This window comes from Harmonia axyridis, chromosome 7, assembly GCF_914767665.1.
Source record: "Harmonia axyridis chromosome 7, icHarAxyr1.1, whole genome shotgun sequence".
NCBI classification, from domain to species: Eukaryota; Metazoa; Arthropoda; class Insecta; order Coleoptera; family Coccinellidae; genus Harmonia; species Harmonia axyridis.
The window spans coordinates 7,205,303-7,232,776 of record NC_059507.1 but is presented as its reverse complement, the minus strand read 5'-3'; the positions used below and the strand labels follow the sequence as shown (position 1 = coordinate 7,232,776).

The 27,474-nt window shown below is 35.3% G+C and overlaps 1 protein-coding gene and 1 long non-coding RNA gene across 2 annotated transcripts; both read left to right on the top strand.

Annotated features, from left to right (window-relative positions):
• Window positions 1-616: 616 nt before the first annotated feature.
• On the top strand, window positions 617-2,058 carry LOC123685099. The gene has a single exon (XM_045624679.1). It carries the CDS (start codon window positions 775-777, stop codon window positions 1,942-1,944), a length of 1,170 nt encoding a protein of 389 aa, XP_045480635.1. The 5' UTR covers window positions 617-774; the 3' UTR covers window positions 1,945-2,058.
• Window positions 2,059-5,799: 3,741 nt separating this feature from the next.
• LOC123685098 lies at window positions 5,800-6,877 on the top strand. The gene is made up of 2 exons (XR_006748258.1): window positions 5,800-6,012; window positions 6,705-6,877. It is a non-coding gene; the product is annotated as an uncharacterized LOC123685098 (long non-coding RNA).
• The last annotated feature ends 20,597 nt before the right edge of the window (window positions 6,878-27,474 follow it).

Sequence of the window (27,474 nt, the reverse complement as noted above, 5' to 3'; positions counted from 1 at the left end):
TGTAGGTGTACAAAAATTTTGTGTCATCTTGACAATTTTATGATTCATTAATTAATTTAAGAATTAATTCATAAACTGATATAGCATCTAATTCTTCAATTTTTTCTCAATTAACTTGCAAAGTGACATTCTGACGTCAAAATTTGTCTTTTTTGATTTAAATAGATCTTTTTATTCACAGGTTTTTTTGAAAATATGATCGAAAGATGTTCTGTGGTCCAGAGGTTTTTTTTCAGATCCATAGAAGTAAATATGATCCATAGATGGTCTATGGTCGGACCATAAAATTATTATTTTTTTTTGTATGAAAGCTACACATTTAAGATAACTCACTCATCGATGAACTTTATATACGCAAAAAATTTCAGTGAAATCTGGTGGATAAATTTTGTGATATGGAAAACGCAAATGATTTCTGAATGACAGTTGAACCGGATGGATCTGTTTTTACCACAATAACAAACGAGTAAAAAGAACTTTCATGGTTTTTCATTTTTTGTTGACATAATTTTTTAAGTGGCACTGATTATCAGTGAATGATATGTTTCAGAAATAATTTTTTAGATTGACAAAAAAAGAAAACATCATTTTTGCAAACTCTATGATATATTCAACCTTCAACCTCATTCATTTGCTTATAGTTGAGGTTATCTTATCTAAATAACAAAATTTTGTTGATAGTCAATTCCCAAAAGAATACAATGTAATTGAATATACCTATGCATTCCAAGGTATTATGTCAATTCATCGAATCACTTAGAAATATTATCAACAATGAGGAAGTATCAACAGCTATTGCTGCTGTTGTTCTCCTTTACCAGCCTGATATTGGTTCTTGTATATCGTCATGAATATAACAGACTACATTATGTTCTGGAGGTATTCAACTTTTTTGGAACACCATGTAATTTCAGTGAATTGAGAACAAGTGATAAACGTTTAGATCATTTTGACTGGGGCCAAAACCCAGTATGGCAACAAAATGGTGAATATCAAATATTTTCCGCTTTCTCGAATAATAGCTATGCTCAAGTCATTGCTGTTGTTAAAAAGGTGTCAAAAATGCCAAAAAAATGTATTTTATGGCATGAAGATGAGAATCCCACTACAGCTTCGATAAGCTCATTAAAGATTGCTGATTCTGATGGTTTAGAGGCATATATTTTTAGTTGTGGATTTAAATATCATAAGATTCCTCCATACGCTGTGTCTATTGGTTTTAGTTCTAAAAACTTTACTCCACAAAAAATAATATTGACTCACATTGAAAAGTCTGACTTTGTCAAAGCTACAGTTTGTGTACCACCATCAACTTATAATAAGAGAGAATTAGTGGAGTTTTTAAGTTTTCACTCATTGATAGGATTTAAATATTTCATTCTTTACTATGATGATATACCTTATAGCCTGTTGAAGTTTCTAAGTAATTTGAGTAAAATACTAGAGATTGATTTCACTTTTTATCCATGGAATTTTCCTTTCAATTCTTCAGGTCTTATAAGGAGTATAATAGAAAAAGATTGTTTATTAAGAACATTCGGTAAGAGTGAATCTTCGATCGTATTAGCTTTTAATGAATACCTAATACCTTTAGATTCATATGGTATTTATCCCCTCTTCCAAAAAGGTAATCATTCTTTTGAATCTATAAACATTCCTGTTCAAGCTATGTGTATTAAAACTAACGAAACCTTCTATCCTATAGCTGTACAAAATACTAACTCTTATGATGATGGGGAAATGCGGGTAGTAAAATTTCATTTTAATACTAATGTGAAAAATACCAAAACTAATGATAAAAATTCAGACCAAATGGTTGTTCATTCTTACAAATATTGTAAGGGATATACTGGGCCTTTTAAAAGTGAGAGATCTATGTCTATGTATTCTACAGATTTTTCAAGGTCCCTACTTGTAAGGCTCTTAACCCATAATGAAATTTGATTTGAATGTATTCAATGAATTATTGCCAACTTCTAGGGACAGCAAATATATTTTTATATGATAAATTTTGTTGCATATTTTGAGAAATTTTTATTAAAAATATTTTTTATCAAATGAGTATTATTTGTTTTGATCCCATTGAAAAACATAGCAACTCAATTAGAAGTCCACAACTTCTTTCATTAAAAAATTCAATAAGAAAAAATCACAGTTAAAATGAGAAATACGACGATGAACCAAAGTAGTGCGTTAATATTTCAAATAGGTACAAAAATGAGAATGTAGAAGGTGTAAGATGCTTAAACATGATCTATTTCCAGTTTTTTCAATATACTTTCGATATACAGGGTGGCCATTTGAAAACGAAACAGACGAGATTACAGACGAAATAAAGTTTTTCGATAGAAATGCTCGGACAGGTCGATTTCTGTTTCGAGGGGGACAACTTAAGATGTAGGTTACGGACGCATAGCGCTTCAACCCTTGCTACTACAACCCTCACCCCCAAATTTTGAATAGGGAAGATGGGGTGAGTGATACCTCATTTGAAAGGTATTTTTATACAGATTTCAGCACAGTAATTGTTTTTTCATTTTATGCATTAGTTCTCGAAATATTCTTAACTAAGTATTTGAAAATGAAGTAGTGTTTTCATGGCACTTGTAGTTTTTTGTGAAAAATCGACATTTTGAGCTTCAAAACAACCATGACTGTGGCTTCCTTCCTAACTAACTAACGCATGAATATTTCGAGAACTAATGCATAAAATGAAAAAACAATTACTGTGCTGAAATCAGTATAAAAATACCTTTAAATTGAGGTATCACTCACCCCATCTTCCCTATTAAAAAATTGGGGGTGGGGGTTGTAGTAGCAAGGGTTGAAGCGCTATGCGTCCGTAACCTACATCTTAAGTTGTCCCCCTCGAAACAGAAATCGACCTGTCCGAGCATTTCTATCGAAAAACTTTATTTCGTCTGTAATCTCGTCTGTTTCGTTTTCAAATGGCCACCCTGTATTTGAAGATTTTGAAGTAATAGTTGAACTTTTCGATTTTCCACAGCCGACTGGGAGTGGGATGTCAATAATTCCTGAACGGACAATATATATAGGGTGGGCCACGGTCGATGGTACCCTAGACTTATGGAGGGTAGAGATATCTCTACTCCAAAAGCAAACTGAAAAAAGTAAATATATACAGTGTTCTATTTAAAATATCGAAGTCTTAAGTACTTTCTGATATAAGCGGCAAAACTGCAAAAATTCTAGGGTACCATCGAACGTGGCCCATCCTGTATATTTTCTCCTAATTGACCATATTCACCGTCGCCATATTGTTGTGCGACAATACCAACTACCCAGTGTTCCTAACGGAGAAATATTGAGTTTACTAGAAAAATACCGCTTATATCAAAAATACTATCAGCCACCCAGCAAACCATGTTGTTATATGCGCCTTCCCGTTACATAACATCCCTAAGAAATGAGGTATATACCTGATACATCTCAAAACTAATGTATCTGATACATAACATTTCATACATCCATGAAATTATTTGACTTATTCATATATCATATATGTAACATTGTTATATTACTGAAGTTACGTATATGATACATCTTCCAGCATCCCTAAAAACAATATAACTCTGATATCTACTAGTGTGTAATATAGTTACATATCATATATGTAACATTCGCAATATATATTTTACATTGCTAATGTTATGTAAAAGCTATGTAAATATAGCATATTCATGATATATTACTCAGATCTATACAAGTACTCTTATAATACATAACCTTTATTAAAGTTGAACTGTTTAGAGATTTTTGCCAGGACTAGCCCAGCAAACACGTTACATCACTTGGCAGTTTCGCGAAGTCTCAAATTGCACATTGACAGATATCTTCATTGCGATTACGCATACTTGTTCTAAACATATTTATTTTGCGACATTGCTTTGTTAACAACAATTCGAAGATGCAGTGATAATAATTTGAGGATATTAATAAATAACCACAATGCCATCCCCATAGAAAGTGGTAAATTAGTAGTTAAAAAGTTTACCATCGAGCGACTTCGCAACGAAGTCTTTTTTAGAACTACACAATGTTAACATGAATTGGATGATATTTCAAATCCTTTTTGAGTGGGTCACTTTATGTTCCCAATGTGGCTGTTTATTCTGGTGAATGTAATAGTAATACTTTGCACATTATTATTTTCAATTATCCATCTGTGGCACTGAAATATCCAGCCCTCAAAGAGTCCGACGAATATTTATTTATTCTCCTTCATCTGGATGTAATAAACAAAAACAAACGATTCAGAGCAATCCGAGAGGTCGTCGGTGAGACCAGAACGTGATCCTAATAGAAGCATTTTTGCAACAAAATACAGATTACGTATTCACTTGGTCCGTTTTCTGGCTGATCGAGCGATATTTCGAAAACTACAATAGCTATAGGCTTCCCGTTTTTTCAGTTTTATTTGTGCGTTGGTGTCTGCCATGTGGCTGGTGATATAGCTATATCACCAAAAAACCAATAAATTAAAATATATATAGTATTTTTTTATAAGTGGTCAAATGAAGACCGGCTCTGTTTGTTAATTTTATTATTTTATGAGAGATAATTTCACTTTTTTGTGACGTTTGTTTTTTTATATTAGATTGAATAATTATTTATTATATGGATGTTTCATTACTTCATTTCCCATTTCCAAATTGTATGTACAAATTTCTACAGGATTACTTTTGTGATATTCATAAAATAGTCCCTTTGGCACTATACAGTGTGTTTCCAAATTGTATGTATGACTTTGTACAAGATATTCTACACATTAAATAAATGATATTCTATATAGGAATCCTTGTCCGAATTTGAACAATACAAGGCATTTGACCTATATCAAATATCATTTATTCAATGGGTAGAATATCTTGTACAAAGTCATACATACAATTTGGAAACACACTGTATAGTGCCAAAGGGACTTTTTTATGAATATCACAAAAGTAATGTTTTGTGGGGATTACAGATTCCTGCGTTACGGTCATGGTGGCGTTGCCAACAAGGTTAACGCTTCCCCCAACAGAGGGCGCAACAATCTACTTAAGCCTCGAAGTAAGCATCTTAAACGGAGATAAGCCGAGCATTTTGTGTCTGTTCTATATTTTATTTTTAATGTTTTATAACCGTCTAACTAGGAGTAGGCATATAGAGGCCTAGTTAGAAAACCATTTATTTTTCTCGTTAACTAGGAGTAGGCAGATTGAGACCTAGTTAGCGCATGTCCCGTTATAGTTATCCCGAGGTTAATCAGGAGTAGGCAGATTAAGGCCTGAATAAACCCCACCATCGACCAAGTCGTCACGCTGTCCCAAAAGTTTTATTTAATAAAGTTCAAAATTTTATCTTATATGGAAGTCAGTATGTGTACTCTATGTGTAGTGAAAAAAAGAATAGAATTGAGAAGTCTAATAATGAAATCATAATCGAACTTCCTATTGAAATTGATATAATGTTCTCTATGTGTGGTGAAAAAGGGAACGGAATATAGAGATATCAAAGAGACCTCGCATGAAACGACCCAATGTGGTTATTAAAAAGACATTTATTGACTCAAAAACTTCCATAAAAGTGACAACAAATGGATGTTTTTTTGGGGATATTTTTTCATGTCTCAATTTGAACAACACAACGACTTGAAATGCGTACATGATGTCGCGGACATTTCGCTGCAAATGCGAGCGGGAGGCAATGTTTTTAATACATCGCATGCGAGCTTTTAGTTGCAAAGTTACTTCCATGGTACTTCACAGTTACCTCCCAGTGTTTGCTGGGAGTGCAGTGAAAAGTGATATGCATTTTCTAACTTTTGATTGTTAGAAGTGATGAACTATAATAATAATAATATTCAATATTCTTTGATTTTTCATCAATTCCGGATTACTTTCATCGTGGAAATATGTGAGATAAGAAGTGAAAAACTGTAATAATAATATTCAACATTCGATGATTTTTCACCAATTCCAGATTAGTTTCATAGTGAAAATATGTGAGGTAAGTGAATATAAGTATACTTCGACAACGTAACTACATTTAAATATATAAATGCTGTTGTATGTGCCTTTCATTTTGCTTTTGTACTTGCATGCCTGTTAATAGCATAGGTATATTTGCTGCATGTTTTTGTGGATCGTTAATGGAATGTGTGCATGGTTTCTGTCTTCTTCATTCAAATTATATGCATTTTGATATTTTTCCTTTTTATGGTAATTTGCATTTGGGTGTATATAGTTCTGAAGTAATACCACAATTGTTTTATCATCTAAATAAGAAGTATCTGAATAGTGCGCTAGTTTTTACTACTTAGACTATTTTTCTGCTATACTTTATTTATGTTTGTGATGTATATACCTATGTTATTCTCTGCTATTCGTGAAATTAAAACATCTAGATTTCATATATGCACAATACACTTTTCTTCCATCATTATTAATGACCAATGTCAGATCACATAAGGATGCTTTTTGAAAAATAGATTCTGATAAGTTTAATCAAATGTTTTAGTATGATATAAATAATTTTGCTGTTTCAGAGTGAGGAATCACCTCCTGAAGTTTACTCATGTATTCAAAACTTTCATAACTTTATATTATGCAAGAAATTTGTTATTTATCCAATCAGGAAACCTCGTTACTGAGAATTTTAATTGTAAATACCATTTTTTAATAACATTCCAATATGTTTAGGTTTTGCATCTCAATCTTTTATCCAATGTGCAGACTTTGAGAAGATAGATATCAGCCGAGTGGATAAGGCTGGCCACATTGAGGATCAAGAGACAAAAATAAGTTTTGGTTGATGTAGGTACTTTGATTACATTAAAAATTTTAAATAATTCTATGATCTTTCATTTAACAAACACCCAATAGTTAAATTATTAAATCCTGTTTTACTATTCATAAATTATTTGTAATATTTCAAATGTGGTGCATACCAAACGTAGGAATCTGGTTTTTGTTGAATTTTCTAGGTTCAAAATAATAATATTGTTGACTAAAAAATATCTTTCTAGAAAAAATTAAAGATGGAGTTTAAATATATATTTTTGGAATGCACCTTAATTCATAAGTATCTCTTTTCATGTAATTTATAAGTGATATATCTCTTATTAATTGATGTTGGCTAGATACCAGCAGTTTTAGTTTCAATTGGTATTGTGTATGATTTGTTATATTTTTGTTTGGAAGGTATTGAAAAAAATTCCAACAAATTCACTAAAACATAATTTGTGTGGTGTCGGCATATTTAGATTTTTTATATGTAGTTTGATTAGTTTTTCCTCCAGAAAGAATTGTACAGGTATGTATTGTTTTTGAATTGCATAGAGAATTTACTTCTGAGTACCTATATGTAATATAAACATTCAGATAACTATTACATTTTTCTTATGTCTCTTGTTTGTAGCAGATATATTTCTTTTGGTTATATCACATAGAACGGATAAATTTTTTTATATTGATATTACTGAGTATATATTATGTAATATAACCATATATAGGTTGGCCCAGTTCTTGTAGAGTAACTTGGTGTATTCACTTTTTTAGGATGAAAGCGTCATAGTCACTTTATAGGTCAATAAATTCACAAAAACATAAGGAGGTTATTGACATCAGGTTGTTCAAAATTAAAGATTTTATTGATAAATCTGGTAACTTGAACAACCTCGATATAACTTCCTTATTATGTAATTACGACCCATATTCATATTATGTTTTCATCTTAAAAACTGAAAACTCTCACAACTGTTATTCTACAAAAAACTGAGCCAGCCTGTATATATATTTATATTACATAAAAAGGATGTACCATAAATATTACAGATGTAATATACCAGCGATGTATCATGTATGTTACATGAAATGTAACAGCTACGTATATGATACATAAAGGATGTACCATAAATATTACAGATGTAATATACCAGCGATGTATCATGTATGTTACATGAAATGTAACAGCTACGTATATGATACATAAAGGATGTACCATAAATATTACAGATGTAATATACCAGCGATGTATCATGTATGTTACATGATCTGTACATGATACATGGCAATTTTGTTACATGTTATGTAACGGAAGGCGGACATAGAGCGGTCGTTGAGCGGTACTAGAAAGGCGCGTGTATGTTACATTGTTATGTAACATAGATCGTTGTAATATATATGTTATGTCTATGATACGTATTTGTGTTTGCTGGGCATAGACATAATTCTTCCACTGTCTATTTCCAAAAATAGAGCGAAGCCTTCATTTATACACTCGGCCGCAGTTAATTTGTATATAAAATTACCTTTCACTAATGTTTTCATTTCCAAAAGGGGAAATTTTTGCGAAATATTGTCCCAAACAAGCCTATCTGGCGTAGCAGCCAGAAAAGGTACTCCGGAATTTACACATAAACCACAATTATAAACTTTATATTGTGGAATTTTTCTAGTAAACTCAATATTTCTCCGTTGGGAACACTGGGTAGTTGGTATTGTCGCACACCAATATGGCGACGGTGAATTTGGTCAATTGAATATTGAGTTTCATAATGATGTCTCGTTTCTTGTGATGTTAGATGCCTTTTGTCAGTCACTGAAGAAGTTTTATTAGCTTAACGAATGCAAAGAAATGAGACAGAACCTCTTATATGGATCACTTTGATTTGTTACTTCATTTTGGCTGAACGAGTCTTCGAAAATAAGTGGATCGCCATAATTTTCCCAAAATACAACGAGTGGTTGAAGTGAATGCACAACTCGTATATAACATTCTGCTAAGTCTTCACGGCTTGGCGAACAGAATGGTAAATAGCCCTATTTATCTTAAATTCGTTTGAAGATGGGAGATGCAGGGTGTGTGTATATGCGTGCTGGAAATTTATTGAGATACATTTGTCAGAATTCAATATACCGAAGCGTCTAGATAGTACAGACGGGTTCCATCGCCCTCTACTAAATTGGCATTTTCTTCGTTTATGATTCTTTAAAAGCATGATGTTAGCTCAGAAAAGATAGGTTTTTAGCCTGGAAAGTTCGTTTATTAAGTGCCCTTAAAAATGTTGAAAAAATTTCAGTTCTGGAAAGGGGTTTTCAAATAAATGGTATTACTTTGATATTTTGGCGAGGCTTTCTCGAGTCATAGAACTGGTGACTCATCAGTTCGGCTATCCAGCGATCTCTGCCCAAGACACCTCCTCTCACACATCGTGGAGAGGTGACTCTGCACAAATTCGGGGATCCTTTATGAACCCACCGATGCCTAGCTAGAGAGTGATGCGAAGCCAGCAACGCCACCTCTCGGACATGCAGAGTCACAATATTGAAAAAAAAAGGGAAATTTTAAGATGAATCAATGGATGCTCATTTAACTGTAGAGAGGAAAGGTATATCTTTTTCATGAAATTTTCAATTGCACATTTGCTCCTATATGCCTTCGATAACTTCACGAATTCCATTTTTGAGGTCTTGAATCGATTGTGGAGCATCGGCACCGACCTCATCTTTCCCGTGACCCCAAAGAAAAAATCTAAAGGTGTTGAATCACAAAATCTAGGTGGCCAATTCTGATCACCTCTTCGAGAAATACCAAGGCTAGCTAGGAAACTTTCCTTGCAAAATTGCAATTGTTTCGTTGCTCTTGTGGCATGTAGCGCTGTCTTGAAAATGAATGCCGTCCATATCAATATTAATCATAGAGCTTATTTCTAATATCGACTAGAAATGGACAAACCTCAGTTTTCGTCAACACTACAGCAGCAATTTCTCAGTTGCTCTTGAGCGACACACACGGTTTTGATTCTTCACATCACTACTTGTCCCAACATCTCAAATGTTTCCTCGAGTTTTCCTTTGCCGGCCAAGAAGGTGCTTCACGACTAGCCAAAAGTGCTTTAGTTTTGCGACTGCAACATTTTTATCTATTTTGCAGTTGATTTTTATTATTTTAATGCCTTGTTGGAGCGTGTATCGTTCCATTTTCAGTAATGACATCACTTGTCAAATGTCAAAAGATGACAGCTGCCCAGATAGCGGGCTATTCAAAATGAAACCTTTTATTGGAAATATATACTAACGTTCAGATTTTTATTGATACGCCTCTGAGTGTTTACTCACAATATACAAGGCTATGAATATTTTTTCAGCTACGAATACTTGAAAGTGGGGAAAATATTTTATTTACTAGGTAATTTACATCGATCAGTTTGCCGTGTCAAAATTCACATTGGAAAAATAGGGTTCTGAAGAATAAAAATGCAGATCAATGAAATGATTATATTGCATTTACCAGGAAAAACCCCCGATAACATGGTAATGTTTGGAATAAACATGAGTTTATTAAAACGGAAATATTTTTGAATATTCAATTTCCGATGTTATACAAATAGTTTTTGACATGGTGTAAATGAAAATATTGTGCGCACATTTATACCATCAGTATTATGCAGTAAATATATAAACAAACGCTCAGTTTATGGGCCAATTGCTGACAAAGTCCTGGATTCATATAGTCCTGGATATGAATCCAGAGGTAAAATATCTATCATATACTTTGACGGAAAGACGGTTTGGCATGTATACTTGCTACTGGTTAAGAAATGTGGAGTGAGGTCTTGCAACTTATGTATTTATGTCTCTATGATTATATTTGTATATAAAATTAGAATGCTTTGGGAACAATTCAGGAGATTGGACTGGTTGATCATAACGTTCAAGTTTCAAGTATGAGGATTAATATGGAGTGTAAATTGATTATCTATATAATGAATAAATAAATAACGTCTTTATTCAGAGAAGCAGGATTATGATATGCTTGGCAATCATGACATCCAGGGTGAAGTCTAGCAAGCTATTCAACACAATCTCACTTAAGGTTTATTAATATTTCGAATAACCAACCATTGGTTTTTTTTATGGAATGAAAATTGATTTGAATAGCAGCAAATGAAGGATAGAAAGGCTTTTTTTCAGTGCTCGTTTCCAGAACACAGCGTTAATTTCGCCACGTCTATATTTTTGGCCAGAAATGGTTTCAAACAATAACTGATGACGAATCTGTGACCAATTTTAATTCTGTCTGGTACATTCATATGGGAGAGTCAGTTCTGGATACTCATGAAGTAATAGCCAAGGCTCTTATTATTATTATTTCACTGAATCAGGGTCGTTATATTGCTCTGTTAGCCAGCCGGGAACAGCGTCAAGCTGATCCTTTGTTCTAAATCTACCCATTCATACAAACTCAGGGAGGCCGTCGATGCTGTTAACGAAACCTATGACATCCTTAGGAGCCTTGGCTATTACTTTGGGAGTATCCAGAACTGACTTCTCCATATGAGTTCTTCTTAGGCCAGTCAGCTTCGAGTATTTGCACGTTATGTGTTCGGCTGATTCTTTCCACAGAGTCTGCAGATCTCATATGCTGACCTACCAATGCGGTACAAAAGGTATTTGCACCGACAGTGTCCTGTCAGCAGTACCACCATTATCCGAAGCTCAGCTCGTGGTAGCTTCAGGAGCATTCTGGTATAGGTCGGTGAAAGCACCACAAATTTCTTTGCCTAAGCAAGACCTGGAGAATTCCTCTAGCTAGAGGGTTTTCCTATTGTCCCTCTTCTATTGTTGGACCACTGTCTTGTATTGGCATTTTCCAAGCCCACAGAATGGTTCAGGACCAACAGGTGTCAACCTTGATGCCCTTTTTGCAAGCTCATCGGCTTTTTCATTTCCTTCAATACAATGCATCGGTACCCATAATAGAGTTACTTTATTGCCTCTGGCCAGTTGCTTTATGGTAATACGGCACTCCCATGTCAGTAGAGACCCCTGGCTATATGGTTTCAGGGACATCAGCGTGGTCTAGCAGTCTGTAGTGATGTAAATAAGCGCCTCTTTGAGGTTTCTTTTGAGACACTCTTGGGCACAAGTGTAGACAACTAGTGTTTCGGTTTGCAGGATAGAGGGACTCACTTCCCAGGACCAGCCTAAGTGCCAGTTATAAAAAGATAACCGACGGTTGAACCGTCGGTTATCCTTTATAATACTGGCCCTAAAACACATTAGGGTTGTTACAAACCGATGACAAACATACTGACATACAAGAAAACAAAGTTGCTTAGAATGGTCTGAAATGCATTTTGTGAGGCTATTTTGAAATCGGAGACCAAAAGCTATAAAATACCTTTGGTAGATAAGGCAGCAGAAATATAAGAGCATGGCCGAAAAAATATAGAGAGAGAACATCAGTCTGTTGAACTTCCGTTTTCGTCGATATCGAAAATTGTTTGTATTTTATGCGGAAACCGAAAACATGGAATAATTTATCACATCTGGCCGATCGATTCGAAATGCGTGAAAAAGTGGATGTCCACAAAACTGGAACGAGCACCAGAAAATCATACATTTCTATTTCCGGATATTCGAGTTAAGGGTGATAAATTTTCCTAAACCTGAAAGACTGTAGCTTCCGACATGAATATTTAAATGTCTGCAGTGTAAAGTCATAAATCCCTGGTTGTAGCAACCGATATTGATATATGCGCGCAAGGATATCCTATTTTTCCTGCCGGAAAAGCCTTGCACTTCTTTTCTTTCTGTTGGGATTTGGGTTGCCATGATAAGTACTTGTATTCTTTTTGTTTATTCATGTTCACCTGAGTTTGGCGTGTGACGATGTTTTTAGCCACTTATTTATGACGGTTGGACCGTTTAGAACCCTCATAATTTGAGAGATCCTCTGACTTTTGTTTCTCTTTTACTCCAGTGCCAACCGTAAGTAGCGGTATCTAGCGATAAACTACATAGTCGTACAACTTTGCTTCCGGTGTCTTTTTTACGAAATTCGAGGCTTTATTGAAAAACACAGGTTATACATTTATGATTCAAAGTATTGTTCATTGCTGCCCACTATTTTTTTCCATCTTTAGGGCAGCGTACGAATCCCGCGTTGAAAAAACTGGTTATCTTTTGAAGCGATCCACGAAACGATCCAATTTTTTACTTCTTCAAAAGACCGGAAGTGCTGGTCAGCCAGCCCGTGTGCCACTGATCGAAACAAGTGATAATCCGAAGGAGCAACGTCTAGAAAATACGACGGGTGGGGTAGGACTTCCCATTTTAACGTTTCCAAGTTTGTATTGACGACTTTCGCAACATGGGGTCGAGTATTGTCATGTTATAGAATCACTTTATCACATCTCTTGCTGTATTGTGGACGTTTGTCTTTCATTGCTTGACTCAAACGCATTAATTGCGCTCGATAACGATCGGCTGTGATAGTATCAGTCGGTTTAAACAACTCGTAATACACTACGCCAGCTGGTTCCACCAAATACTGAGCATGACCTTGGAACCGTGAATATTCGGTTTGGCTGTCGACGTGGAAACATGGCCGGGATATTCCCATGATTTTCTGCATTTGGGATTATCGAAATGAACCCATTTTTGGTCTCCAGTCACAATGCGATGCAGAAATCCCCTATGTCTTTGCCTCGTGAGCAGCTGTTCACAAGCAAACAAACTCCGTTCAACATCACTCGGCTTCAACTCGTATGGCACCCAATTTCCTTGTTTCTGAATAATTCCCACGAATTTCAGTCGTTTTGAAATGGCTTGTTGCGTCATCCCAATGATCCTGCCAATTCTTGTTGCGTTTGACACCAGTCTTGATCAAGTAATGCTTCCAATTCTGCATCTTCAAAACCTTCTCTCTTCCACCATGCTGGTCTTCGACGTCAAAATCCCCGTTCTTGAAGCGTTGCAACCACACTCGGCACGTTCTTTCATTAGTAGTGGCCTTTCTATAGGTATTTTAGAGCATTCGATGAGCCTCAGCCGCAGATTTCTTCTTATCAAAGCAGAAAATTAAAACCTCCAGCAAATGACGAGAATTTGGCTCGTAAGCTGCTCGTAATCCAGAAAAACGTGTGAAGCTTGAGAGAGTAAAGGAAATTAAAGATCTTCGATTCACAAGTTTATTCGGTAAGTTGCTTGTAAGCAAGATATTCGTATGTTGTACAGTACTTATATTATATTCAACCATAATTTTCACAAACAAGGGTTACCAATCTGATAAATTCAACATTTTTCCATTTTTAGAAGATTGATGTGCGTTCTACCCAGAATTGTGCAGCGTGCGGCGCCATCTGTCGAGCTGGCAAATATTCACCGCAATAGTAAAGCTGAAACGGATCTCATTAGGTTCCCATCAAAGGCTGCAAACATCGAAATCAAGGGTTGTCACCAAATACCTAGTAATTATCCCATCTGCGAATCTAATTATATTGCACAAGAGCCTTGAAATGGCTAGTTGCAAAGGCATGACTGTCTGCCCCCTTGGCAACACTGAATAATTACGATGGAGACGTAGCTGCAGCAGAATCTTGCAAGACGATTATCGGGGTCATAAGGATCGAGGATGGCACTGCCGTAAATATCCTAAATAGGATGTTGCACGCCACTTTTCATGATAAACATAAATAAACAAAGGAGATCCCAAGTGGCTATCAGGCCGTCAAACAAGCTCGGCTGAAATATTTGCCAAGAAAATAAGATTTCCACTTGTGCCAATATTAGGACATTAATAAAGATTACGGAATATTGCAGCGGCGCGTTGGAAAGGGTAGTTGTTTTCCAGGAAGGTCTCCAGTTCAGGCCCGAGAGACATTATAATAAGAAATATATAAGCGGGATTTATTGGACGGTTGAGATTTCAATTTGCGAAAAGACGACAGTAAAATTGGGATATTTTGTTTTGTCTGGAGTTTTATTGAAGAAAAAGTATAATTTCATTAATCGCCAAAGTTATGGTTTTTGTTGAAGAGTTCAACGATATTATTTCTTACTTACAGATTGAGAATTTTGTTTTCAATATGAAAAGCGGAAAGCCACAATGTGAAGATAGGACCTTAACATGCCAATTGAAAAGTTCGCGTTCTACCATAGTAAAACACATTTTTTTGTCAAAATTCGATTCTATTATTCAACATAGTTGCCTTCGAGGGCGATACAGCGATTATAGCGATCTTCCAACTTTTCGATACCATTTTTGTAGTTCGATTTGTCTTTCGCTTCAAAATAGGCCTCAGTTTCGGCAATTTCTTCTTCATGGGCGCTGAATTTCTTTTCAGCTAGCATTCTTTTGAGGTCTGAGAACAGGAAAAAGTCGCTGGGGGCCAGATCTGGCGGATACGATGGTTGCAGAAGCAATTCGAAGCACAATTCATGCAATTTCGCCATTGTTTTCATTGATATGTGACACGGCATATTGTATTGATGAAACAGCACCTTTTTTCCTCTTCAAATGGGGCCGTTTTTTAACGATTTCATCTTTTAAACGATCCAATAACACTATATAATAATCGCTGTTGATGGTCTGGCCCTTTTGGAGCCAATCAATGAATATTATACTTTGCGCATCCCAGAATACTGATGCCATAACCTTGCTAGCTGAGTGTTATGTTTTCCTCGCTTTGGATTCGGTTCATCGTGTGCAGTCCACTCAGCCTACAGTCGATTGGACTCCGGAGTGAAATAATGGAGCCATGTTCCATCCATTGTCACATATCGACGCAAAAATTCAGGTTTATTGCACTTAAACAGCTTCAAACACTGCTCAGAATCATTAACACGTTGTTGCTTTCGATCGATTGTGAGCTCGCGCGGTACCCAATAATGCACACTGCTTTCTCATGTACAAATATTCATGAATGATATGATGTAAACGTTCAGATGATATATTCACAATGGCTGCTATCTCGATCAACTTCACTTTACGGTCATTCATAACTATTTTGTGAACTTTTTTGATTTTTTCGTTGGGACAGCCTCTTTTGGACGTCCACTGCGTTCGCCGTCTTCGGTGGTTATTCCACCACGTTTAAACTTAGCATACCAATCGATGATGGTTGATTTTCCTGGTACAGACCCCGGAAATTCTTCATCAAGCCAAGATTTTGCTTCAACTGTATTTTTGCCGTTCAAAACGCAATAGTTTATCAGCACACGAATTTCTTTTTTTCCATCTTCTTTCAAATAACAAAAGTACTTACACTCACAACGCAATATCTCACAAACTAATGGACGGACTGCTGTCAAATTTTGACACGTATCGTTTGAAAGTTGGTGCTAACTAAAAATCATATGAATTTAATATTGGCACCGCCATCTGTGCATCAGACCGGGGACTTTTTTAATTCAATTTATAGTTTTTTCCTCGATAGTACTATTTTCTAGAGAATCTGAAAATCATAGTGCGTCTATACATTCGTGAATTAATGGAGTACATAATTCAAAACGGTATGAATGTGGACCAGTGGACCCAAAGGAATTCTTTCTGAAATATATTTATTCAAGGTAAACGTTCCATTCAGTTTTTTTCATTGAATGTTTTGAATGTATTAAATTTTCAGCCAGCCTCAGAAACCCACAAATCTTTGCGGGGCAATGTATCGAAATAGCTGGCGGGGTAAGGCTTTGTATACGTGAAATATCCTCAGATTGTGAGATTATAGATTAGTGTAAAAATGGGGAACCCTTTACTTATTGTTCAAATCCAAATAAATTCACGTGTTGTGTCTGAAAGGGCTACTTTACTGACCGAGAGTCCCTATTCCTTTTATAGGGCTGAAAATCCGATTGAAAATTGAGAAACCTTCCACCGAAAATTTGTATTTCTTATTATATATTTGAATTTGAAGACTTCTTAATTATTTCTAGATTTTACTTATTAACTTTTTCATTTCAATCTGTTAAATAACCTATGTTTGTTTTGATACAGTATTGGCCGATACATTTCTCGATAGAGTAGATATCTTATGCGAGGAACAGATATAAAATACCATTAGTTAAATAAAGATAGTAAGATGCAGTCATTTAACAATTCCCTTTCCCTCATAACATATATTCCAATGAACTGAAATATCTACAACAATTTTCATCAACATCGCTTCAGTACAACGTGAGATAAAATGTTTGGAAAATATATTAGTGAAAATAGGATATTAAATGTTATTGCAGACAATACTCACACTGAGAGAAGTGTTTATTTGATATTATCGAAAATGCATTATAGTTAATAAATCATTTATTGGATATATGGACAAACAAATATTAGTTTCATGGAAATAAATAATTTATTTGAAATCCCACCAATAATCATCATTTATTATTACACTTCAATTATTTACGCATAACTTATATTAATAATGCTGAAGAAATATCCATTTGAAGGAAATAAATATAGTTGAGGTTGATATATCATTGAGTGATAATTAATAAATCTTACTTATATGTAATATGTATCCTTGCTGAATAAAAATAATATTTCAATTCAGTAATGGTTAACGTATTTTTTAGATAATTATTTTGGTTGTTTCTATTATCCGATTGTTAGGGTATAAGAAGAACCGTTTGCCAAACTAGGTAATTTTTTAGAGTTCATATTGAGGGTATCCGGGTTTGAACCTGTGCCATCATGATTGCATCTGTTCACTCTAACCACTGTTCTGCCAACATCACTAATAACTAGGCAGGTACAAACGATCTAAACCCAAAATTCAGTACAGATGTGCTAAGCGCCGTTCAATAAGCCCATAGTAACACAGCTTTTATGTTTGAAAAGGAAATTCAAATCAGAAGAAAAGTTCAAGGACAGATCCTTCAAGGAGATGCGCTTCTCTTTGAGGGATGTGTCCTTAAACTTTTCCACAGAATTATGTTAGTTTGTTAATTATTAATAAATCCTATAATCGGAGTGAATAAATTTTTGAAGTCTTGTAAGAGTTTATTCATAAATAGCAAATGAATCTATGTTATTTGTGTAGATAATGTAAGTTCATATAAATTATTTATCACCAAAATTTATTAAATATTATCAAATACCATGTAAACAAATGTTTTATTCTCTATTAATGAACTTTTTTGAATGCATAATTTAATTAAAAATGAATATATTAAATATAAATCTGCTGTAATAGTTGTGAATAAATGACCTACAAATAAGTGCTTTATTAATAAAAAAATATGGATTTCTCTCAGTGCAAGGTCAAGTGGAACAACACAACAATCAAAACATCTTCGCGATACGATATCAAATAAACGAGTGTTTTCTTTCAATGGTGAAGTGGGGATGGTCACACTGTGGCTTGATTGTCGATGTCCAATATCATATTAGTCGTTCTTCAACCGTGGCATCACTTTTAAATGAAAATGAATAGGAAAACTGTATAAATTTTAGGCGAAAAATGCCAATAATTTTCTCTGTGAAAATGAGTACATACATAGCTTCTCTAGCAATTCCACTTCAAGGATGTGCAGTCACAACCTAGGTTGTTCAAATTGATCGGAAATGCATTTTGCTAATAGAAATTTCAAAACTGGAGACCAGATCTATCATCCTAAAAAAAAATGATCATAAAGCTCCACTACCTTCGGTAGGGTCGACAGCAAAAACCGAATCCAGGTCTTCAATATCAGCGTGATCTAATGCCCCAATTCCTTAGAAAGTTCTGGGATATTTTGTGCGTTGTGAAGAAGATGCGACAGCTTAAAGCTCGAACGTAAATCTGGCTCTGAATTTTAAATGAACCGAAACAGCTGTAGTTGAATATAATATCGAAACGTTGAATACAATATGAGAATTCAATGTCAGGAGTATGATGAATAAAATATGTGGCTCCCTAATCTGCTTTTGTGGAGGTATCGAAGTATTTAATCATTCGAGCTGAATATTTATTGGAGTTCTACCTTTATTGACCCTGTTGCATTTCAGTGTATGCATAGACTAGAAGGGTAAATGATAGTATTGAAAAATTCAAGTCATGATCTCAGAGAATCAAACCTGAATCGGATGTACAAAGAGAAATGACATATTCCTTGAATGATTTCAAGAAAAATGTGTCCGATAAACATAGGCTGCAAACGCTTTGTTTTTGAGATACAAGGTGTTTGTTGTAGTCCATTTTTTTTGTGATGATTATTCCAGTTTTCCTAATCTTTATTAATCTACAAATTCGAAATTTTCCCAAATTTTGAGTTCGAAATCCCTCAAAACTGTGAGGTCTACGCAAAATCGGTGAGCGGTGCCAGAATTGACGATCCCTGATTAGTTGAATTTCGATCTCGCCTGAAAAATTTTTTTCCGAAAAAATTTTCGTGAAATTTTCTATACATTGAAAAAAAATTAAAAGTTCCTTCATGAAACTATTGTACCATTTTATTGATTGATTTGACTATGTAGATCACGAAAATGCTTGCAGATTGGCGATTTTTACATTATTTCAGAAATTATAGGTAAAAGTCTGAAATTTTCGAAAGAAAAATAGATGAAATTCCCGAGGCTGCAACTTCTCCTGGAAGTAAGCTACGCCGTTGAAACCTCACCATGTTTCAGATCAGAACCCGATGTTCAAAAAACGTTTGTATTTGAGGGGTCAGTGACGAATAATTTAGGAGATATAACGATTTTTGGATGGCTATTCAATTTTTTCCCAAATTTCGAGTTCGAATTTCCTCAAAACTGTGAGGTCTACGCAAAATCGGTGAGCGGTGCTAGAATTGACGATCCCTGATTAGCCGAATTTCGATCACACCTGAAAAATTTTTTGTCGAGAAATTTTCGTGAAATTTTCCATACCTAACCCTTAGAAAATTTAAACAAATTAAAAGTTCCTTCATGGGACTATTGTACCATTTTATTGATTGATTCGACTATCTAGATCACGAAAATGCTTGCAGTTTGGCGATTGGTACATTATTTCAGAAATTATAGGTAAATATCTGAAATTCCCGAGGCTGCAACTTCTCCTGGACCAAAGCTACGCCCTTGAAACCTCACTATGTTTCATATCGGAACCCGATTTTCAAAAAACGATTTTCAAAAAATTTTTCGACGAAAAATTTTTCAGGTGAGAAATAATAAACACTATTATACTATATTATGTTTTTATTAGCATAAGACCTTTTTATGAGCCTGTTTAATAGGTTGAGTAAAAAGATTATCCTCGTTCTTTCCATCTATTTTTCGTACAATGACTTCAAACTTTATAGACATGTTCAAACTGTAAAATCAGAATCCAGTTATACTCACCCTAATAAGTAAGTCATTGTATGATGGAACAATTGTCATGAAATAAAAAATAGCACCTGTAGATCATTGTTTATCATGCAGCATAAATGTACACTTAAAGATAAAAAAATAATCCTGATCATCCTTAGATGTTGTCCAGGCCAGGGTAAAAGTATTAGACTGGATATTAATTCCAAAAAGTCGATAATCTAAAATTTCTCGGGAAAATAATCACTAGGATGAGCTATCAAATATCCGTGCATTGATGGTTCCTGCGTCGAAGCCTCCTTTAATTCATTTTTAATTAAAGTTAGTATGGTCTCGACGTTCGGGAAGATCCTGTCCCGTACACTCGGCATCGAAGTTAGACAGGACCAGAGTCTGGGAGGAAACGAAAACCAGAACACACTTTGAGGGCCCCTTTTTGTGCGAAGTTTGGTAATTACTTTGCAGAGATCCGATTCTGGGGCATTACCTTGTCAACTTGGTATCCCGCCCCTTGGATTAACCGATTCCCCAATCAATTTTGCGTCAGAATAAAGTTTTGTTCATGGCAACAAAGGTTTCATGAATTCTTTCATGAGCCGACGTGTCGGGCAGCTTGATTAAGGGTAACTGAGGCTGGGGTAGTGGACCCGAGCATGCTCCCAATCAACACCCTATGATGCTTTTGAATGAGCTCGTTCCGTGGAAATCACTTTCCAAGAATATTCATTATACCGTGCGTCCGTAGTCCCCTCCTATCTAAAATTTTATTTTGAAAGGACCAGGCAGCAGCCAGAAACATATTTTCCGAAAAAGTTCCTGTCTTCTTTGCTTCTTTCCAGCTCTGATTCGCTTGATGCATCCATTTTTGCCTGTTTCAACGCTAAACATTGGTATAGTATATCCAAAGTCACTTGGAGGAAGCCTGAATATTTCAATTATACCAGGGTTGACTGAAGCTTTTAATGATTTTAACTATGATGTTTTGCACAATTCTATGGCTTATGTAAAAAAAGATGAATATTTCGCAATCAAATCTATTCCTCCATTTACTTTCAAAGTCAGAATTGATATATGACAGGTTATGAAGTAAATGATTTCACATCCTAAATATCTTCATTCCACTGAAGGAAGAATTGATTAAAATGAGATTAACCAAAAAAATTTCATTACATTTTTCTGATTATAGCAATGTTATTACTGGTTTGAAAAATCATGTAGAATAGGCATATGATGTTGAGGCTCTTACTACGTCAAATTAGCAGCTACGTAGCCAGATCGAAAAATCAATCAAGTATTTTATAGAAAATAGAAATATTTTACCATTTCCTGCCATCAGTCGGGACAGTTTTAATAATAGGTTCCATATATCTTTGAATATTTATTCTGATTCTGAATACGAAAAATTTAAGAGTTATCGAGGAAAAACCTGAACTGAGGAAATACTGCAATTTCTAAGTAGTCTATGACTCGGTCTATGACTTCCGGAAAACATAGAAACTAAAATCGAATTTTGGATAACTAAATTTGACATTTCATGAATGTCATTCATTATTCGTAATTGAAAATTTTATTGGTTTATGGATTTTCAACCATCTTAACGAATAATTTATTACAATTCATGAAATTTCGACGATATCTATAGAAATCTCTTCAACTTATGAACCGTTGAGCTTATACTCAAGTATTGCCATATTGCTGAAATTATCATCAACCAAGCTATCTGATAATGCAATAATATACTGGGTGTGCCGTTTGAAATAAGAAAGTAGTACTCTGTTTCCGGTATAAAAGGAAATTGTATAAATTTTCAGCACAATTATTTTTAGTTTTCCATAAACGTCTAATAGGCCATCGCGGTGCATCACCCTGTACATCATTATCATTTAGCCTTCTGCTTCCACTGAGGGACATACATTCCGCCTTACAATAACGAAGGAATAAAATTCAATTCGGCAACGTAGTTGCTAATTTGACGTAGAAAATTGGATGTCATTCAATGATCTCAAGGTCATGCACCTATTCTACCCTAGTTTGTCTTATCTTCAGACAGAACATTTCCGAATTCTTCTCAAACATTTTCGTGCTCTTATAATTCTATGCAACGATCAGTTCATCATCGTTGATGACGTTCCTTGATAGTATATTACAGGTCGAGAATAAAGAATAATCAAATTATAACACCGTAGAATGACATATAGCATCATTTTTGATGTAACAGCAAAAGCTACTCACGTCACAAATTTTCTGAAAGAATCGACATCTGAGTCCCACACATACGCAAAAATATTATTTTCAACTCAAGGATTTGAAAAGTGTGCGCCTATGGTTTATGACTGTTTTGCAATTATCTCTGGCCAAGCGTTTTTATAGACTAGTTCAAGTGACTTTGGATATACTATAATAAACAATTTGAAAACTGCAATGAATATGACAACCAATTCGGATCACAGATATATCTTATTCTCTATGTTATCGAAATATTCATTCCATAACAAGTGAAGTAATGAAATTCAGTCAAAATGCTTATGAAACCAGGTGTTGTAGAATTATTATAGCAAATTAAGCGATGGAATACTAACATGTTGTGATCAAATCTGAAATTGGAAGAGCTAAATTCTATAGCAGTCGCGGAGAAATTCATTTTAGTCACCTTTCAAGACGAGTTACCAGTTGATGTTCATGCTATAATCAACGAATCAAGTAAGTTTTATCTTATTATCCTTCTGATTATATTCCTTGAATTAATTGAAAAACGGCCTCAAAGAATTCTCACATCATTCGACGAGAGAAATTATTTCTTATCACAGCGAAATGAACATTAAAGAAATTAATTTCATAACGACAGAGGGAATGGGGAACAGACGGAAAAACAAACAATGCTGTAAAACGGAAGATCTTACTTTACAACAGGAGCTTAGACGAAATCCTGCTTCTGGCGCTCCAGCTTCATTTTTCACGGAGAAACACGATCTGAGTGTTATTCGTTTCAGTTTGTGATATAACCGGAAACGAGAAGAGAAGAATACGCTTAGAGAAAAATGATATCCCTTGTCCGGATTTCAGCTTGATGTGTTGCATTCGTGAAATAACACGATGCGAGATGAATGAAAACTGCTTCTTACGTCTCTCGGTTATTTTACAATTAATTCTATGGTTCATAACATAGTTACGTGCTTGGTTGCCAGTTTGGCCTCATCTTAAGCGACTGGGGCATAAATTGTTTTAGGTTTAGAAGACCGTATTGTGTTACACGGACGAAAATATAATAACGTTGCTTTTTCTGTTTTATTTCAAATGAGAACTTTATCTACCTACAAAAAAGAGTTTCAGGGGAAGGAAAAAACCGAAAGAGAAACACTCTGACAGAATTTTTCTGCGTTGGATCATGCTAACAAGTTTCTTCGGCACTTTGATACTGCGAGATCTAAGAAGTATCTGGAACTTATCAAGCATATGCTACATCTACTCTCTGGATTCCTTATAGAGCTTTGACGCCTCAAGAAGCATCTCATGAGAATAAGTCCAGCAGAAAACGACGAGTGCAATTTCTGCGAGGAGGAGAAAGAAACTCTGGATTAGGTTCCTGGTGATGGAATGCCTCGCCATCGCTAGCCAACCAAAAAATGCTTTGGACAAGAGATTTGTAGAAGTGAGGAAGTAACTTCCTTGAAGCCATTCCAGATATTGGAGTAGGTACAATAGAACTCTGGAACTGGAAGGCGAGCTGTAGATCCCAAAATCTGTCTAGGGGTTCCGTCAATTTTGACGTTCGAAATGTTGTTTCCTTAAAAATTTCAAAACTGCAGATACGATCGAAAAAAAAATTGAATTTGGTTGTAGAATGACAATTTTAACCTTTTTACGTTTCTCAGTTATTTTACAATTAATTCTATGGTTCATAACATAGTTACGCGCTTGGTTGCCAGTTTGGCCTCTTCTTAAGCACAAACAGACTGGGGCATAAATTGTTTTAGGTTTTGGAGACTGTATTGTGTTACACGGACGAAAATGAAATAACGTTGCTCTTTCTTTATCTACCTACAAAAAAGAGTTTCAAGGGAAGGAAAGAACCGAAAGAGAAACACTCTGACAGAATTTTTCTGCGTTGGATCATGCTAACAAGTTTCTTCGACACTTTGATACTGCGAGATCTAAGAAGTATCTGGATCTTATCAAGCATATGCTACATCTACTCTCTGGATTCCTTATAGAGCTTTGACGCCTCAAGAAGCATCTCATGAGAATAAGTCCACCAGAAAACGACGAGTGCAATTTCTGCGAGGAGGAGAAAGAAACTCTGGATTAGGTACCTGGTGATGGAATGCCTCGCCATCGCTAGGCAACCAAAAAATGCTTTGGACAAGAGATTTGTAGAAGTGAGGAAGTAACTTCCTTGAAGCCATTCCAGATATTGGAGTAGGTACAATAGAACTCTGGAACTGGAAGGCGAGCTCTAGATCCAAAAATCTGTCAAGGGCTTCCGTCAGTTTTGGCATTCGAAATGTTTGTTTCTTATAAATTTCAAAACTGCAGATACGATCGAAAAAAAATTTGAATTTGGTTGTAGAATGACAATTTTAACCATTGTGCTTTTTACGTTTCTCAGTTATTTTACAATTGATTCTATGGTTCATAACATAGTTACGTGCTTGGTTGCCAGTTTGGCCTCTTCTTAAGCACAAACGGACTGGGACACAAATTGTTTTAGGTTCAGGAGACACGGACGAAAATGAAATAACGTTGCTCTTTCTGTTTTATTTCGAATGAGATTGGGCGTACGAAGTAGGCATACCTTTCTGGGGCAACAAAGCTCATTAGATGCTTTGAATCATATGCTATGCGGGGGTTGGGAACAACAAAACGTTGCGATTATAATTAATGTTGGTATTCGTTACTGTATAACCCTTCAGAAACTTCCGCTTAGGTTCGAGATACAATTATTTTCCACTGGAAATAACTCGACGATTCAAGAAGACGTATATCGTCGATGGGAACCCCTCTCAAGGGCTTGCAATGCAATTAAAATTTATATCAATTTGATTTTCTGGAGGGTTCTTCGCGCAGAAATATGGAGCCTTCTGGTTCACATTTATTTCAAGGGAACATTTGAGGAGCCACTGTCAAGCACCCCTAACACTTCACTCAATATGTCACTGACCTAACCAGTAAAAACACTTTTTTCTTAAATTTTCGATTTTATTCGTCAACATAGTCATTACCTTCAGAGGCGGACATAAAATGGCGTTTAAAAAAAGCATGACAAACACATCTGAGATATGAATAATAAAATCGAATTTTGACGAAAAAATGAGTTTCATCTACTCCTATAGAATTATATATACATTATTCAACTTCTTTTGAGCAATTAATAGTATATATTAACAAATAGCGTGAGTTCTAATAACTCACTACTATAACTCACTATAATAAATCGGAAAATATGGATATGTGCTTCTATACTTCTCTGCTTCTATTCGATTCCATTATTGTTATTGAGGGGATGAATGTCCGAGGGAATGTCTTTTTAATAATTTCGACGTTTTCAAATTGAGTTGATTTCTAATTATTGTGAATGTTTTGCTGAAAACGATTAATTCAGATAGTGAAGATGAAATATTATATAGGTAAACATTTCCAAAAGACAAACAGCTAATGTTACCATACAGAATTACTTGCCCAAAAAAATATAAAGCATTTTGAAAAAATTTTCAAGATTGATGTAACAGTAAGATCATTAAGTCATCGTTTAGAGGGAATGTTTTTTGATATATTTTAATGCATTTTTATAGGCAGTACTCTGTATTGGATTCGAGCTAGCCGAAGCTAGTTCGATTGTGATTGGTGACACTATGTTTCCATCACTCTTGTACTCGGGATCGGGCACATATGTTTATTTCCCGTTCCTTCTGTCTATATTCTAAGTCTGTATTTTTTTCTTAGTATTTATTGATATAGTCGTAGATAAAGTATAGTATTCAACTTGCGGTAATGGTCATAACTCACTTGATGAATTACATCACTCGCCTGCGGCTCGTGATGCAAACTTCATCTGCGTGAGTTATGACCTACATTACCGCTCGTTGAATAATATACTATAAACTCAAAAACTATTACAACAGAAAGTCGCCGACCCTAAATTATTCTTCTGCTACGTAATTTTTCAATGTTGATCTGAAAAGGAAAGATATTAGGAAACCCACACACAAATTCATTTGTGTGATATCTCACTCACTCTGACGCAATATATGGCTTACTTTTTCCATGAATCTGTGAGCTACACGAACAAAGAAGATTTCAAAGGCACGCCCTGCAGCTCAGGCTTTTTGCATTATTCATTCGAAGCAATAATTGTCAACCAACAAGTATATTGATTTATAAAACCAGCGTGCACGTGCTGAAGTGGGTGAAACAAATACGTATACTTCATTAAAGTTGGTCGAAAGTTGGGTAGTATTTATTCAATTACACCAGCCCTGGTTCATTACTTCTCCAATTCCCTCATGTGATAAACTGGAAAACTTTGCACCGTACTTTATTATGGAACTTTTCATATCCTATAGCTTCCACTCTACTATCCAGTTCGAGCTGTTATTAAGCAACCATGTCAACTTGAAATTCATAACCTTTTCTGTCTCTTGTAGCCCAAAAAGATGTTACTTCTACTCACTACTCAGTTTATGCTGAATTAATTAATAATCTATTACTTCAATTAACTAAGGTATTTTGATTCGAGATGTATTCTGTCTATAAATGGAAATATAATAGGTCAATTGAAAAGTACCCGATCTACCATAGTAAAACACATTATTTCGTCAAAACTCTATTTTGTTATTCAACATAGTTACCTTCGAGAGCGATACAGAGATTATAGCGATCTTCCAACTTTTTGATACCATTTTTGTAGTACGATTTGTCTTTCGCTTCAAAATAGGCGTCAGTTTCGGCGATTACTTCTTCTAGGGCGCTGAATTTCTTTCCAGCGAAGATTCTTTTGAGGTCAGAGAACAGGAAAAAGTCGCTGGGGCCAGATCTGGCGAATACGGTGGATGCAGAAGCAATTCGAAGCCCAGTTCATGCAATTTTGCCATTGTTTTTATTGATTTGTGACACGGCACATTGTCTTGATGAAATAGCACCTTTTTTCATCAAATGGGGCCGTTATTTAATGATTTCATCCTCTAAACGACCCAATAACGCTATGTAGGATTTCACATACGCCTACTTATGCGTTTCGTCCCTGGCACACACACCGGACTCATCAGTGTGACTTTGGTATATTTGTGTGTGCCGTGTCACAGACGCTTGGGGAATTTATTATTATCGGGCGCCGCCGGGACTCGAACCCGGCACCTTGTCGCATCTCGGTGAGTAAGTCTACACACTTACCCATTAGGCCACCAAGTGCTGTGTTTA

Coding starts and splice junctions, on each gene's coding strand:
- LOC123685099 (XM_045624679.1), top strand. CDS start 775: ATGAGGAAGTATCAACAGCTATTGCTGCTGTTGTTCTCCTTTACCAGC.